Source organism: Triticum urartu, chromosome 2 (genome assembly GCF_003073215.2).
Source record: "Triticum urartu cultivar G1812 chromosome 2, Tu2.1, whole genome shotgun sequence".
Taxonomy (NCBI): domain Eukaryota; kingdom Viridiplantae; phylum Streptophyta; class Magnoliopsida; order Poales; family Poaceae; genus Triticum; species Triticum urartu.
Window position 1 is genome coordinate 161180303 of NC_053023.1, and position 18423 is coordinate 161198725.

At 48.1% G+C, this 18423-nt stretch overlaps 1 protein-coding gene across 1 annotated transcript; it reads left to right on the forward strand.

The window, feature by feature from the left end:
- Window positions 1-63: 63 nt before the first annotated feature.
- On the forward strand, window positions 64-17788 carry LOC125535526 (extensin-like). The gene is made up of 3 exons (XM_048698591.1): window positions 64-327; window positions 16408-17196; window positions 17329-17788. The coding sequence occupies exons 1-3, from the start codon at window positions 64-66 to the stop codon at window positions 17548-17550; spliced, it is 1275 nt and encodes a 424-aa protein (XP_048554548.1). The 3' UTR covers window positions 17551-17788.
- The last annotated feature ends 635 nt before the right edge of the window (window positions 17789-18423 follow it).

Consider the following 18423-nt stretch of genomic DNA (forward strand, 5'->3'; position numbering starts at 1 on the left):
CACCCCGAGATCTAGGGTTTCCAGATCTGCACGCTTCCCGAGGCGGCGGCGCGCGCACTGTAGATGGCCGGCGGATCCGAGGTCGCCGGCGGCCGGCGAGCGCGAGGCGAGGCCGGAGAGGTCGCCGGGGCGGCGCGGCACGGTGGCGGCGGCTGGTGGTGGCGGAGCGGCGTGGTGGCGGCGGCGGCGGCTCGCGCCGGCGGCTGCGGCTCGGAGGAGAGGGAGGTGGCGGCGCAGCGTGGGAGGAGGCGGCTCGGGCCGCGGGGGCCGTCCCTGGACCTGGCGGGCCGTGGCGGTGGAGGCGGTGGCTGTGCCACGTGGCAGCGCGTGGGTGGCTGGCAGCGACGTGTCCGGCGCCGGCGGACAATGTCCGGCGCGCGCGAGGGGTGGATCTAGGGTTTGACGAGGGGGATCTGGATTTCGGGGAAGGGGTCTATATATAGGCATTGGAGGAGCTAGGAGAGTCCAAATGAGGTGCGGTTTTCGGCCACGTGATCGTGATCGAACGCTCTAGATGATGGAGCAGAGTTAGGTGGGTTTTGGGCCAAATTGGAGGGGTGTTGGGCTGCAACACACACGAGGCCTTTCGGTCCCTCGGTTAACCGTTGGAGTATCAAACGAAGTCCAAATGATACGAAACTTGACAGGCGGTCTACCGGTAGTAAACCAAGGCCGCTTGGCAAGTCTCGGTCCAATCCGGAAATGTTTAATCCCTGCACACGAAAGAAAGGTAGAATTGACCACCGGAGGAGAACGAAGCGCCGGAATGCAAAACGGACAACGGGGAAAATGCTCGAATGCATGAGACGAACACGTATGCAAATGCAATGCACATGATGACATGATATGAGATGCATGACAACGATAACAACACACGGAAACAAAGAACCGAACCCGAGGAAAATAGATATAACTTAACGCCGGAAACGGCAAGAGTTGGAGTACAAATTGGGAAAGTTACATCCGGGGTGTTAAAACACTCCACCACTACGAAAGGATCTCGTCCCGAGATCTAGGACTGAAAGAACGCCGGGTACTCAGAACGGAGGTGATCCTCGCGTTCCCAGGTAGCTTCACGGTCGGAATGATGTGACCACTTGACTTTGAGAAATTTGATTTACTTGTTGCGAGTCTTGCGTTCAGTATCTTCAAGAATAGCAACTGGGTGCTCACAATAAGAGAGATCTTCTTGGAGCTCAATGTCCTCGAAGTTGACGGTGCGGTCAGGAGTCTTGAAGAACTTTCGAAGCTGAGAGACATGGAACACGTCATGAACATTTGCAAAGTTTGAAGGAAGCTCGAGTTGATAGGCGAGGTCGCCTCTCTTGCTGACAATCTTGAAAGGTCCCACGTATCTAGGGGCAAGCTTCCCTTTGATACCGAAGCGACGAGTACCTTTCATAGGAGAGACACGGAGGTAAACATCATCTCCGATCTCGAAAGCCAAATCACAGTGCTTACTATCATAGTAGCTCTTCTGACGGGATTGGGCTGCTTTGAGGTTATCACGAATGACTTTGCACATTTCTTCTGCCTCTGTGATTAAGTCATTACCCAAAAGTTGACGTTCACCGATTTCGGACCAGTTGAGAGGGGTACGGCACTTCCTGCCATACAGAATTTCAAATGGGGCCTTGCCCGAACTTGCTTGAAAACTGTTGTCGTAGGAGAATTCAGCATAAGGAAGACAATCCTGCCACTTCATGCCGAAAGAGATCACACAAGCCCTGAGCATATCTTCAAGAATCTGGTTGACACGCTCGACTTGACCACTAGTTTGAGGATGGAAAGCTGTGCTGAAGCGGATGTTGGTGCCCATGGCCTTCTGAAAAGAATCCCAGAACTTCGAGGTAAAGATGCTGCCACGGTCTGAAGAGATCACTTGAGGAATACCGTGCAGAGAGACAATACGAGAGGTATAGAGTTCCGCCAATTGAGCGGCAGTGATCGACTCTTTGATAGGCAAAAAATGAGCCACTTTGGTGAGTTTGTCGATGACAACGAATATAGCATCGTTGCCACACTTGGACTTTGGAAACCCAGTCACGAAGTCCATTACAATGTGGTCAAACTTCCATTCTGGAATGGCAAGAGGTTGGAGGAGACCAGCTGGCCTTTGGTGTTCTGCCTTCACTCTTCTGCAGACATCACATTCATTCACGAATTGAGCGATCTTGCGCTTCATTCGAGTCCACCAATAAGCTTGCTTGAGGTCCTGATACATCTTTGTGCTCCCAGGGTGGATGGAGAGGAGAGAATTGTGAGCCTCGTTCATGATCACTTTACGGAGGTCACCTTTGGGTACAACAATACGATCCTCGAAGAAGAGAGTGTCCTTGTCATCAAGGCGGTAGCACTTGTACTTGGACTGACTCTTGGCAATCCCAATCTTCACCTTTTTCGCCATAGCATCAAGAAGCTGGGCTTGGCGAATCTGGTCTTCCAAGGTAGGAGAGACTAGAAGGTTGGCGAGGAAACCTTGAGGAACAACTTGCAGATTAAGTTTGCGGAAAGCTTCACAAAGCTCGGGTTGATAAGGCTTGAGAATCAGACTGTGGCAGTAAGCTTTCCTGCTCAATGCGTCAGCAATCACATTGGCCTTGCCTGGAGTATACTCGATACTCGGATTATACTCTTGAATCATTTCGACCCATCGAGTTTGCCTGAGGTTGAGATTAGGCTGAGTGAAGATGTACTTGAGACTCTTGTGATTAGTGAAAATGTCCACTTTTCTTCCCAATAGAAGATGTCTCCAAGTCAAAAGAGCATGCACAACTGCCGCCAACTCGAGATCATGAGTGGGGTAGTTTTTCTCATTAGGCTTCAACTGGCGGGAGGTATAAGCAACAACTTTCTTCTCTTGCATCAATACTGCACCAAGACCTTGGAGAGAGGCATCACAAAAGACCTTGTACGGCTTGGATTCATCAGGCGGAGTCAGAACTGGAGCAGTGATCAATTTCTCTTTCAAAGTGTTGAAAGCAATGTCACACTCCGGAGACCAAACGTACTTGACGTGCTTCTGAAGAAGATTTGAGAGAGGCTTCGCGATCTTAGAAAAGTTTTCAACGAACCTTCGGCAATATCTTGCGAGACCGAGGAAGCTACGGAGTTGCTTCACGTTCTGAGGAGGTTCCCAATTCACAATTGCAGACACCTTCTCAGGATTCACGGCAATGCCCTTGGCGGAGATGATATGACCAAGATAAAGAACCTCATCGAGCCAAAATTCACACTTGGAGAACTTGGCGTAGAACTGATGTTCTCTGAGCTTATCAAGATCCAAACGCAAGTGCTTGGCATGATCTTGCTTGTTCTTGGAGAAAACCAGAATGTCGTCGAGATAGACCAAAACGAAGTCATTGGTGTAGGCATTGAAGATGAAGTTCATCATGCGAGAGAACGTCAGAGGAGCGTTGACGAGGCCAAAAGACATGACCGTGTATTCATATGAACCAAAGCTTGTCCTGAAAGCCGTCTTGGGAATATCTTGCTCAGGGATACGAATCTGATGATAGCCCATACGGAGATCAAGCTTGGAGAATACTTGGGCACCTTTGAGTTGTTCGAACAGCTCATTGATGTTGGGAAGTGGGTATTTGTTCTTGATGGTCTTCTTGTTCACTGGATGGTAATCAACACAAAGTCAGTCCGTTCCATCCTTCTTCTTCACAAAAAGAACACCACAACCCCACGGAGAAGAACTAGGCCGGATGAGACCCATTTTCTCTTGAATATCGAGTTGCTTCTTCAGCTCCTTCAACTCTTCAGGTCCGAGCTTGTAAGGACGTTTGCACACAGGTTCCATGCCAGGCTCAAGATCAATAACGAATTCAACTGGCCGGTGCGGAGGCATTCCTGGGAGCTCTTCTGGAAAGACGTCTTGATATTCGCAAATGACTGGAATTTGAGAGATGGCATCGAGTTCACCCTTCTCATTAAGAGAAAACAGACGGATAGTATTATCCCGAGCGGCAAAGACAATTACATCCTCAGACGAAAGAGTCAATTGAATCTGCCTGGCAGCATAATCAAGCTGAGCCTTGTGCTTAGAAAGCCAATCCATCCCGAGAATAAGATCAATATCCGAGTTACCAAGAACCATCGGAGAAGCCAGAAACTTGAAATCACCCATCATGATAGAAATATCCGGAATCTCGTGATTAGCAAGCAAACATTTACCCGGAGAGACAACTGCTAACAGTTTATGCATAACTTGGGAAGTCAACTCATGCTTAGATGCAAAAGGTTTCGAGATGAAGCAATGAGATGCACCAGTGTCAAAAAGAACTTTTGCAGGAACATCATTAACAGGAATGTTACCCATGATCACATCTGACGAGTCCTCTGCCTGAGCTGCATTCATCAAATTGACCTTGGCATGCTTGGGGTTATGCTTGACCACAGCTATACTTGCCGATCTGATAGGAGGAGGAGGAAGACGCCTCTGGTTAAAACACTTGTTGGCATAGTGACCCTTCTGTTGGCACTTGTTGCACGTGACCTCTGAAAGCGGACGGTGATACGGAGTACTCGATCTTGGGGCTTGAGACGAAGTCTTGTTTTGAAAGCCAGGGTTGGGGGGGTGGGAAGAACCACTGCCACCTTTGCTCTTCTGCTGATACGGCTGGCAGAACGGAGGAGGAGGAAGACAATACTTCTGCTTCTTGGCCACTTGAGTAGAGGAAGAAGGAGTAATATCTCTGACTCGCTTCTTGGAAGCATCACACTTCAACTGAGCAGCCTCTTGCTTCAGTGCCATGTTGTAGAACTCATCGTATCTCAAGGGCTCGAAGAGAACAAGAGCTAGCTGAATTTCTTCTCTGAGACCACCCTTGAACTGGTATATCATGCTCTTCTCATCAGGGACGTCCTGCTTGGCAAAGCGGGCGAGCTTCTGGAACAACTTGTTGTAGTCATAGACAGACAAGGAGCCTTGCTTCAGATTGCGGAATTCCTCACGCTTGCTTTCAACCATGCTCTGGGGAATATGATGAGCTCGAAAATCTCGACGGAAATCATCCCAAGTGATAACACGTCCACCTCTGGAATCCTTGTACTGCTGGAACCATTCTGCAGCTTGATCTTTGAGTTGGAAGGAAGCGAACTTAACGAAGTCCTCAGGCCTGACGTTACTGCACTCGAAATGCTTACACAGATCCACAAGCCAATCGTCAGCATCGGTTGCCTCAACACAATTGCTGAAAGTCTTTGGCCCATTAGCAAGGAACTGGTTGAGTGTAGCAAAGTGACTCTGATTGCTGCCTTGATTCCCTTGGTTGCCTTGATTGCGCTCTTGAAGAATTTGCATGATCAACTGTGTGTTTGCATTGGTTGCGGCCATCACAGCTTGCCATACCTCCGGAGGTGGTGGCGGATCAGGATTCGGAGTCGTGCGCGTTGGAGGAGCCATCCTGAAGAGGTTGACCACCATTAGCACATTGATGGACAAATATTGAAGCTGAATCCAACGGAATGAAAATTGCAACATATAGTCTTCACATCCGAACAAAATGAACGAATGCATTCCTCTTGAAATGATCACATATCCATAAATTGAGAAGCCACGTAGAATTAAGGTAGAGAAATAATTCAATAAGGTACGGATCAAGAACGAATAATCGGTAAGAAATCCCAATCTCAAACCAATATCCGTGGAAGAAGAACTAGAGCTACAAGAATTCCCACCTATGAAACTCCCAAACCTTTCCGGTTATGCAATCAGGTGTTGGGGATACAGGGGAAGCATAATATCTCACCCAAACTAGCAATTCCTACATCCAGCTGTATCCATCCTTCAACACATAACCAAGAAACCTTCGGAAACCATCTACCTCAACCTTCGAAAAGCATCCGTTATACAAGTTGTGGCGATACTCCCGAACTCCTGCCCCAGTACTGGGTGGCGTCGAGGTTATCTCACCATCGAACTGCATAAAAGAGATTTTCGATGTCGGCGTACTAAACTCAAGTATTCCAGAACTGCAACGATAAAATTATGATGACAACACCTCAGAGCTCAACTCCCCGGGACACTTCCACTAAACCCCTGACAGGAGGCACCAAGACAATGTTCTCATCATAAAACCATCAGAACGATTCCAAGATACCCGCGTGATCCTAAAATTTTTTTAGTGAAATTTGAGAAGAGAAGAGTCAAAACTCTACGTCATGATGCCTTACCAGAGTGATGAGGAGACTGAGAAGTAAAAAGAATTCCTAAACTCTCCGATATATAATTCCTAATTGACTCAAAACATTTTTATAGACACAACTCGGCCACTAGAAACGATCAAGCAATGGGGCTCCTAAGGTCGGGGAAGGCTCTGATTACCAACTTGTAACACCCTCGATGCGACTATAGCTCCCACGTGTCGAGGCACGACTTAGAGACATAATCGCATTGAAGGCATATGTCGCAAGTTAGGCAATCTTCACAACATCCCATGTAATATAAATCATAAAGGGGAGATAACATAGTTGGCTTACACTCGCCACGTCAATCAAGAACATAAATAACATTACATCAACCAAACACTCATGGCCCGACTACGGTGCCAAAATAAAAGAGAACCCAACATGCGACATGGTCCCAATCACCCCCAACTGGGCACCACTACCGATCATCGGGAAAGGAAACATAGTAACGTCGAGAGTCTTCGTCAAACTCCCACTTGAGCTCATACGCGTCTGCTGGAGCGGAATCATCAGGCCCTGCATCTGGGGTAATAGTAATCTGTGAGCCACAGGGACTCAGCAATATCGCACCCTCGCGATCAAGACTATTTAAGCTTATAGGTATGGCAAGGTAAAATATGAGTGGAGCTGCAGCAAGCGACTAGCGAGTATGGTGGCTAACTTATTCGCAAAAGAGAGCAAGAAGAGGAGGCAAAGCGCGAGCGAGAAACTAGAGAACAACCTGCGTAAACATTACTCCAACACCGTGTCCACTTCCCGGACTCCGCCGAGAAGAGGCCATCACGGTAACACACTTAGTTGATTCATTTTAATTAATTAAGGTTCAAATTATCTACAACCGGACATTAACAAATTCCCATCTGCCCATAACCGCGGGCACGGCTTTCGAAAGTTCAAATCCCTGCAGGGGAGTCCCAACTTAGCCCATGACAAGCTCTCACGGTCAATGAAGGAATAGAACTCCTCCCAAGACATTTCGATCAGACTCGGTATCTCGGTTCTTCAAGACACTTCGACAGGTTAAAACAAAACCAACAACACCGCCCGAGTGTGCCGACAAATCCCGATAGGAGCTGCACATATCTCTTTCTCAGGGCACACTCAGATTGTCCAAACTTCTGGTAGGCCAGCCCAGAGTTGCCCCCGGTAGCCACCGGCGGCTGACAGTTTGGACCAACACTCACAGGAGCACTGGCCCGGGGGGGTGTTAAAATAATGATGACCCTTGAGTCTGCAGAACCCAAGGGAAAGAAAAGGCTAGGTGGCAAATGGTAAAACCAAGGTTGGGCATTGCTGGAAAAGCTTTAATCAAGGCGAAATATCAAGGGGTTCCCATTATAACCAACCGCGTAAGGAACACAAAATCCGAGAACATAACACCGAAATGACGGAAACTAGGGCGGCAAGAGTGGAACAAAACACTAGGCGAGAGGCCGAGCCTTCCACCCTTTACCAAGTATATAGATGCATTAAGATAACATAGCAATATAATGATATCCCGACAAGTAAATAAATGTTCCAACAAGGAACGGCCTTCAATCTTCACCTGCAACTAGCAACGCTATAAGAGGGGCTGAGCAAAGCGGTAACATAGCCAATCAACGGTTTGCTAGGACATGGTGGGTTAGAGGTTTGACATGGCAATTTGGGAGGCTGGAAAGCAAGTGGTAGGCATCGTAGCATTGGCATAGCAAAAGAGTGAGCAAACTAGCATAGCAAAGATAGTAGTGATTTCGAGGGTATGATCATCTTGCCTGCACAGTTGTCAGAGTTGACTGGATCCTCGAAAGCAAACTCAACGGGCTCCTCGTTAGCGAACTCATCTCCCGGCTCTACCCAAACAAGACAAACAAGCAACAAGGATAAAATCAACCACGTGCAAGGATCAAGCGATATGATGCAATGATGATATGCTATGCGGGATGCGATGCAGGATGCAAAATGCAAGATATGACAGGAAATGCATGAACCTGGCCTCAACATGGAAATCCAAGTGTGCCACTGGAAAGATGAGATGAAATCGCTTGAAAACGATATAAAGAACACCGGAATCGGAGTTACGGTTTGGAAATGGCAAGCGAAACAAAAATGACACCGGTCTGCGATTTACAGCAAGTAGCCAACTAAATGCAATGAGATTAACATGCTACAGCAACCAAACATGACAAAAAAATACATGGCAGGGATGCACACAAGATGCTTAACAAAAGTCTAGCACTGAGCTACGGCCAAATCATCCATTAACAGGTTCAAACAAGCATGGCAAAAATGCATATGACAAACAGATCTCAGACACTGAAATCAACACTTGTCTGGAATTTCAGATCAGGTAGCCCTCTTCGGAGTAGCAAAACTACATGCTACAGGATCTGAACATGGCAAAGTAAAGGATGGCATGGAGCTACTCAAAGAGCTTAACAAAAGTCCCTTAGTGACCTTGAGCCAAAAGGGATCAGAAAATACAATTGCAAGCATGTAAACATAGCAAAAACATAATCAGTTTTCAGACTTGGTGAAAACTGACACATGCTGAAATATAACTCAAGTAGGCATGTTTACGAGCTCGATGCACTCACTACGGTGCAATTCATGACAAGACAAGCATACATCCATCAAGAAGGCACAAAATGCAAGCTAGACATGGCAAGAACAATAGCATAGCATGCACGGATCAACTACAACATCATCGGCAAAATTGCAAACAAGTTGACAATCTGCCCAGATTCACAAAGTAGCAAAAGTAGAGCTCGATTGACTCAAGCTAGGGTGCTCCATAATTGCAAACAAAAGCATGGATGGATAGAGCACTACAAGATTAACGAAACATCCTTACCGATCATCCTCAAAAGAGGCACGGATCACTAGGAAACAACAAGAACATATGGCATCATGAGATAAACAGCTCCAGGACTTAGTGAAATTACTAAGTCCCTGAAAACAGAATTAGCAAGTGCACCACTTTGCAAGCTTGCACAAGGCACCACACACATCCTAAAAATACATGGGTTGCACCTCTGGAGAGATGACAAAACCCTTAACAAAACACATGTAGAACTCATGGGCATAGCATGCACACATTAATCATGGAAAAAATGACAAAAACCTAAACGGAGTAGCAGATCTGACAATTAACTCAAGTAGCCCTCTTCTAACAGAATTTCGGGCATCAAGATGAACTCAAATGAAAATGATGCACTGAAATGAAATGATGTACTCTCTGAGATGAACATTTTGATATGCTATATGCATGAATCGGAGCTATGGATGCAAAGTTACGGGGCTACGAACATGTGCATATGGACTGAGAATTTCAGGACTTAGTAGAAAAAATCATCCCGAGATCTAGGGTTTCCAGATCTGCACGCTTCTTGAGGCGGCGGCGCGCGCACTGTAGACGGCCGGCGGATCCGAGGTCGCCGGCGGCCGGCGAGGGTGAGGCGAGGCCGGAGAGGTCGCCGGGGCGGCGCGACGTGGTGGCTGGTGGTGGCGGCGCGGCGTGGTGGCGGCGGCGGCGGCCCGCGGAGGCGGCGGCGGCGACGCGCGGAGGCGGCGGTGGCGGCTCGCGCCGGCGGCTGCGGCTCGGAGGAGAGGGAGGTGGCGGCGCAGCATGGGAGGAGGCGGCTCGGGCCACGGGGGCCGTCCCTGGGCCTGGCGGGCCGCGGCGGTGGAGGCGGTGGCTGCGCCACGTGGCAGCGTGTGGGTGGCTGGCGGCGGCGTGTCCGGCGCTGGCGGACAATGTCCGGCGCGCGCGAGGGGTGGATCTAGGGTTTGACGAGGGGGATCCGGATTTCGGGGAAGGGGTCTATATATAGGCATTGGAGGAGCTAGGAGAGTCCAAATGAGGTGCGGTTTTCGGCCACGCGATCGTGATCGAACGCTCTAGATGATGGAGCAGAGTTAGGAGGGTTTTGGGCCAAATTGGAGGGGTGTTGGGCTGCAACACACACGAGGCCTTTTCGGTCCCTCGGTGTTGGGCCAAATTGGAGTATCAAACGAAGTCCAAATGATACGAAACTTGACAGGCGGTCTACCGGTAGTAAACCAAGGCCGCTTGGCAAGTCTCGGTCCAATTCGGAAATGTTTAATCCCCGCACACGAAAGAAAGGTAGAATTGGCCACCGGAGGAGAACGAAGCGCTGGAATGCAAAACGGACAACGGGGAAAATGCTCGAATGCATGAGACGAACACGTATGCAAATTCAATGCACATGATGACATGATATGAGATGCATGACAATGATAACAACACACGGAGACAAAGACCCGAACCCGAGGAAAATAAATATAACTTAACGCCGGAAACGGCAAGAGTTGGAGTACAAATTGGGAAAGTTACATCCGGGGTGTTACAACTGGGTCAATAGGTTAGTCCCAAAAAATGATATAAAGTTGCTATAAAATGATTGTAAAACATCCAAGAGTGATAATATATTGGCATGAATACTTCATAAATTATAGATACGTTGGAGACATATCAACTCTCCCCTCTCGTTGCTATGCATCTCCTAGATAGATCTTGCATGATCGTAGGAATTTTTTTGAAATACTGTGTTCCCCAACACATTTAAGGTTGAGGTAGGGGGTATATGTAGACAGGGTCGCAACCCAAGGGGCTGATATGACTGATGGACGAGAAGTGCCCACAAAAGTGTTGTTGCAAGTTGTCATAACGGTTGGAATTTTGAAGTCTGAAATTCCTCGACATATATAGGGTAACCTTATAACATGTTTGCTAACAGTGTGGTTTGCCCTATTGACTTAAAGAAGAATAAATGTATTCACAACATTTTTAGGGGCCATGACCAATAGTTAAATCAAATCCTCAGGGACTTTCACCTTTGTATACTCACAAACACCTTTGTGTCTTAACCACTTTTGTCATAAATCATCCAAAAACTACAAAGAGGGCACTAGATGCACTTACAATCTTCCAATTTATGGTGATTGATAACAAAACCGTATACATTTTTAACAGAGATGAATAATTTGAAAGAAAAAATTCCATGATATATACCCCCCAAGATGTGCATATTGAACAATTTGCTTTTGTATGCAAATCTACATGGTAGGCTGGAATTGTGGAGAACTCTCCCTATAATTTTTTTGGGAGTACGCCAATGGCGTACCTTATCTTTATATAAGAGAGAAAGGACAATGTACAAGAAGCTGACAAGTAGATACGAACATCCACTATCGGCAACACTGTTTAGAACCAACAGAAAGAACTAAAGCCTACTCTCTCACAAATCGCGATAAATCTCCGGCTCCTACTCCGGCCGTCCTTCACTCCTGAACTTCACGCAAAATAGTGTCGACCAATTATGAGGGTGTCTTCTGTTGAAGACATGTGCGTTCCTTTGCTTCCATAACGCCCATGCGACTGCGATGCTCGAGGGTATCGAACCCACGTTTGTTGGCCCTTTGGAAATCTCTCCTAATCTCCAACCACCACTCCAAGTGGTCAAGCGCAGCACATCGAAACACTCATGCCACACCTCTTGTGCATACAAACATTGAACTAAGATGTGCTCGGGCTTGTCCATGTCATGGATGCATGTGTAGCAAGCCGACGGTTGGTCTTGCATGCCGTGTTTAACTCTCCAGTCGGAGGTCCATATACGATGTTGCACGGCTAGCCAAGCAAATATCTTACACTTAGTGTCCAGCTTTTCCAGATGCAAGAGGCGTAGGGTACCCTATGGGCACCTTGACACACTTAGAGGTAAGTAGATTTTGCCGTATAGACTCCAGACGGATCAGCCGGAAGAGTATGCCAATTCATAGCAAAATTTCATCATGCATATATGATTAACAACTCCAAAATGTCATCACCAATGGTGATGGTGGTCCTTGGCTTGCCATCATTAGGAACAAATACCTTCGGGGCCAGCCGCTGGCCTTTTGCCAGTGCTCCGGAGGGTCCTAGTTCTGGCAGTCTGTCATTCAGCTGCTACCGGTCCTCCATATTGGCTCGTCCATCTCGATCGGTTCCGGCTCCGTTACGTTGTTCTGGTTCGATAGGTGGGCGGGTGACGTCCCCTTTGCCGCCCGATTCCCGGACTTATTCTCCATAGCGGTGGAGCCTACGACCTCTGTCAAGGTCACCCTTTCGGATCTAGGGCACCTCGCGTTCCACCGGCCCTTCGCCCATATGTTGCTGCCTGGGATGAGATGCTTGAGTGCATGGCCCTCCACCCCCCCGACGTTGACAGTGTCTCGGATTGCATATCTTGGCGCCTGTAGCCCTCGGGCCACTTCTCCACTAGGTCCCTATACCAGGCCATCACCCCGTTGACGGCCCCAGAGGCTATCACAGCTGTCTGGGCCATCAAACTACCGCTCAAGATCAGGATATTCTTGTGGCAATGGATTACGGGTCGGGTACCTTCTGGGGTGGAGGTGCTCAAATGTAATGGTCCTGGGGATGGGATGTGTCCCCTCTACGATATGATGGAGGACTCAAACCACATCTTCCCTACGTGTGTTACGGTCCAATTCCTTTGGAGTTGTTTTCGCGAAGTCGTTGGCGGTCACTGGTGCCACACCAACGTCCCTGACCTCTTCGCGGAAATCCAGTCCATCCCTCCATCGGCCCGCCACATTAGGTGGCTATCCATTGGAGTTCTCACGTGGACGCTCTGGACGGTCCACAATAAGCTTGTGATTGAGCGTGTTCCCCTTTGACGTGCCACTGATGCTATCTTTAAAATGTGTGGTTTCCTGCAGCTTTGGCGGCCGCTTAGCCGCTCTTCTGACCGGGACGCCATAAACACCATCATCGCCGACCTTCGCTCGATGGCGCTTTGACTGTCACCCCCGCTCCTGCCGCCTCCTCCCGAGCCTGATTAGCCTACTATGGCTGCCCCACCCTGTGTTGGGCCTGGGCGTGTGTGTCTTATAGGGCTTGTTGAGCTGTGCCCTTAGCAGTACCCCCGTACTATTGTCTTATGCTACTTTGTGTGTGTGTGCGTCGGGGGTGAACTTATGTACGATGTTGTGCTCTGGCGGTTTGCTTTATATATAAAACAGGGCAAAAGCCTTTTCCGGTATATAATTAACAGGGTAAACATGCATTTGACTCATCATGCCGTTCATCTATACCCCTACAAAGTTTTGGCTTGAGCTTCCCAAAATGTTCCCTATCTCAGCTTTATATTAATTCACCATCGAAGAGAGGTTTGTGATTCACTTAACAAAGAGATCTGCCTAGGGATAGTTCATTCGATTTAACAATTGGAAACAACCAACCCGAAGACAAATCCTGTGACAGCCAAATTTCTGATTTCATTGGCTGACATCTAACATGTAATCACATAACTCAACTCTCTAGAGAGGTTTAGCTGCCAAATATACTCTTTCTTTGGAAAGAAAATCTTGCTTGCCACTATGAAACAATTACCAACCCACTATGAACAGAAAGAATGGAGCCATCTCTACCTGTATACATATTTCCTGCACATTGTGTGCGCTCTATGGGATGATTGGCTATCTGCACACAGAGCATGGTGATGGGGTTCATGCATCTTCTAAGCTTATTTTCAAGGAACTGAGAGCTTCCCGAAGTCGTGGTGGTAGGGGCGCTAGGCCAAACTCTACTGGGCCGAGAGGTGGTGGTGGTACAGCTAGTGCTTCTATGGATGTTGATAATAACAGTACAGAGCTTGCTGCAGTAGTGGATTCAGACCTTAATAGAAAGAGGGATACTGATACTCAGCAGGATTTTCCTCCGGAAACGACACTGGACCTGCTTGCCTTGCCAGGAGTTGGTGTGGTTCCGCCCAGGTCGTCCAATCAGGATCCCAAAAGAATAAGGACTGCTGTTAATTCTGCTTCAAGTGGTTAGAACAAAAACAACATTATGTCATCATTGGCGGGCTCCCCGGAGGGGCTCCGCCGAGACCAATGAATCTCATCAGTTGGAACTGCCGGGGTGGGGGGAACCCCCGAACAGTTCGTGAAATAACAACTATCTCTCAGTTGCATTCCCCCATGTTTGTGTTTCTATGTGAGACTAGGCAAAAGGCTTATAAGATGAGAAGAATCCGTGCACCGGTTTGCAAGGTTTTGGAGTTGATAGTAATGGTTTGAGTGGAGGACTAGCGTTTTTTGGCATGAATCATGTTTGGTTGAAATTTTAGATAAGGATGAGCGCTATATTGATGCGCTCATTAGACTGCATATGGATGCGGAACAATGGAGATTAACACTCGTTTATGGTGAACCGCATACTGAAAATCGGCATATGATGTGGTATAAGTTGCAGAGTTTAAAACATGTGAATGACCGACCATGGCCTATAATTGGACACTTTAACAAAGCTCTTTGGGACTTTGAACATCTCTCATCTAGGCCACGACCAGAACCACAAATGGTTGCATTCAGAGATACTCTCGAAGTGTGTGAGTTGGTGGATCTAGGCTTCTCTGGCATCCCCTTCACTTATGATAACCTGAGAGCAGGTGCAAGTAATATTAAGGTCCAGCTTGACATGGCAACATCAACTAATGATTGGCGTAATATGTTTCCGCACTATTCTGTATAGCATGTTGTTTCGTCATGTTCCGATCATGTCACTTTGGTGCTGAAAGGTGCGCCTGATACATGTCATATTGGACCTAAGTGTAGGTGCTATGAGGTTTTTTTGGGGGAGAGATGTGTCTCTCCCGAATGTGATTAAAGAGGCTTGGAACTCTGTTGGAGACGTTGATAATATTGAGAAGCTCCAATTTGCTCTAAGCAAGATGTTGGCTACTATCATTTTGTGGAGTAATAAAAAACTGAAGGAAATATACCCCAGAGGCAATAATAAAGTTGTTATTTTATATTTCCTTATATCATGATAAATGTTTATTATTCATGCTAGAATTGTATTAACCGGAAACTTGATACATGTGTGGATACATAGACAAAACACCGTGTCCCTAGTAAGACTCTACTAGACTAGTTTGTTAATCAAAGATGGTTAAGCTTCGACGTAACCATAGACATGTGTTGTCATTTGATGAACAGGATCACATCATTACGAGAATGATGTGATGGACAAGACCCATCCGCTAGCTTAGCATAATGATCGTTCAGTTTTATTGCTATAGCTTTCTTCATGTCATATACATATTCCTTTGACTATGAGATTATGCAACTCCCGGATACCGGAGGAATGCCTTGTGTGCTATCAAACGTCACAACGTAACTGGGTGATTATAAAGATGCTCTATTGGTATATCCGAAAGTGTTTGTTGGGTTGGCATAGATCGTGATTAGGATTTGTCACTCCGAGTATCGGAGATGTATCTCTGGGCCCTCTCAGTAATGCACATCATAATAAGGCTTGCAATCAATGTGACTAATGAGTTAGTTGCGGGATGATGCAGTATGGAACAAGTAAAGAGACTTGCCGGTAATGAGATTGAACTAGGTATGAAGATACCGACGATCGAATCTCGGGCAAGTAACATACCAATGAAAAAGGGAATAACGTATGTTGTCATTACGGTACGACCGATAAAGATCTTCATAGAATATGTGGGAACCAATATGAGCATCCAGGTTCTGCTGTTGGTTATTGACCGGAGACGTGTCTTGGTCATGTCTACATAGTTCTCGAACCCGTAGGGTCGCACGCTTAATGTTCTATGACAATTTTGTATTATATGAGTTATGTGATTTGGTGACTGAATGTTATTCGAAGTCCCGGATGAGATCATGGACATTACGAGGAGTCTCTAAATGGTCGAGAGGTAAAGATTAATATATAGGACGATAGTATTCGGACACCAGAAGTGTTCCGGGGGTACCGGATACGTATCAGGTCACCGAAAGGGGTTCTGGACAACCCCCGGCAAATTATATGGGCCTAATGGGCCAATAGAGGGACATACCAGCCCCTAAGGGGCTCATGCGCCCCCCATATGGGCTGGCCAAATTGGAGTAGAAAAGAGGAAGGAGGAAAAGAAAGGGGAATAGGATTCCCCCTTCCCCTCTTCCCTTCCTACTCCGAATAGGAATAGAAAAGGGAGAAGGCCGAATTGGGAGGACCCCAAATAGGATTCCTCCTACTTGGGGCGCCCCTTGGCTGCCTCCCCTCCCCTCCAACATATATATATATATATATATATATATATATATATATATATATATATAGGGTGGGTCTATTATGATAACATCCCTTAACACCTTATTCTAATAACACCTACCCTTTATTCTGATAAGGGTTCCACCCGGCGAAACGAAACGCACCAGCGAACTGAACCGAGCTGCATGAAAAAAGGAAAACAAACCCACGCCCACCCACCCACCCACGATCCAACCACCCCTGCTCCCTGCACAAACACCACACCAAACACCCGCGCCGCCAGGCCCGGCCAGCACAACCCACCGCCCAGCCCTGGCCTCCACCGCGCACCGCCCAGCCCTGGCCTCCATCGCGCACCGCCCCGGCCACCACAGCGCGCCGCCCCGCCACAACCACCATCCACGTCGCCCCGCGCCGCCCTCTCCACCAGGCCCCCACCGCGCGTAGCCCCTACCACGACCACCAACCATGCCGCCTCTGCGCCGCCCTCTCCACCCGGCCAGCACCGCGCGCCGTGCCGCCCCAGCCACCACTCTGCGCCGTCCCACCTCCATCGCCTGTTCCGTCCCGGGTCCGGCGTGGATCCACCGTCCGCGTCAGCTGCTGCTCTGGATCTGGGGAGTCCCTTCGCCGCCCGATACAGGTGGAGAGCTGCGTCGCCGGATGCCCGTGCCTCGTACTCCGGCGACCCGCTGCTTCCCAGGGCTCCGACGCGCCAACCACCCCAGCCCCTCCCCACCCCCACCCCCGAGCTTCCACTGGGTGGTGGTTTGTTGCATCTCCACGCCGGTGACAGAGAGGAAATCCACCTTGATGCCGGCGAGGTTCATTTCGGGGAGAAGACAACGACCACCCCTGTCCTCCACTCGACCAGGTGCCAAAATCGACGACCACAATGTGTAGATCGGCGAACCACTCGCGTGCAGGTCTGTCCTCACCAACATGCAGTTCCTTGGTGCATCCATCCATGCCGCATGTACAAAAAAAGCCAAGATCCAATTCTTCAAAATTTGTTATTTGCTGGCGAGCGAGCAGTGTAGGTTGCTCTTTCGTTGCAGGGCGACATGCGGCTCTATCGACGGCGACATGCAATTCCTACCACGGGCCCATGCAGTATGGCGACGCCCTCCGTGTTCCCCATCTCCACTTGCAGTCTAGTCACCGGATGCGTGAAGAACATCTCTTCACTCCGTGCAGTCCTCTCCGCCGACGAGCGTCGTCGTGCCTTTTTTGCACATTGTTTCGCCTCTACCTACAATGCTCTATTTGTTTTCGTGTAAAAAAAAGTCACCCTCGGGCCGCACTGCAGTACGATGGCGGGGTGCGTGCAGTGCTCTGTTGCTTTGGTGGGAGAAAAGGGAGTCTTAGTGTCGCCTCTACCTCTTTTGGTGATCCAGCTATGCCCACATGCACGCACAACCCAGAAAAAAGAGTGACTACATGGTTGGCTGTTCCTGGGTTCAGTTCACCAATGTGAGTGGCCGTGTAATGAATGGATACGTATGTTTTGAAGCTCAATTTGTCCTCTCACGCAGTTCACTAAAAAACTCCTCGCGGGTTACTTGGTAACCAGAAACAAAAACATGTCAAATGAAGCTCGCTTCTCATTATATGTGGTTCACTCGCTCAATCTATGTGGTCCACTCGCCCGGTCTACGCACATAAAAAATATTGAGTTTGGAAAAAACTCACACGGTTTACTGGCCCGTTTACGGTAGTCTCGAGGTTCACTTTTCATAGTATTGCGGTTCACCAACGCTCGACATGAAGTGCACTCCACCTCGTTTGGAAAATTTATGTCCCACAAAAAAGAAAACATGCAGTGCACTTGTTCGTCTGATGAAGTTCGGTGCCGTGGCCCATTTACAGTAGTCTCAGATTCACTTTTCATAGTATTGTGGTTCAACAACACTTGACATGAAGTGCACTCCATCTCGTTTAAGAAAATTTACGTCCGACAAAAGAAATTATGCAGCTCGCTTTCCCGTCCGATGCAGTTGGGTTTTCATTCTGAAGCAGTGCGGTCGGCCGTATGATGTTGTTCATCCCGTAAGTTCAAAAATAATATTACGAAAGGGAAAAAAGTAATGTGGTTCACTTCTTGATAGTATTGTGGTTCATTTACATCTGATGTGAAGTGCACTTTACTTTCT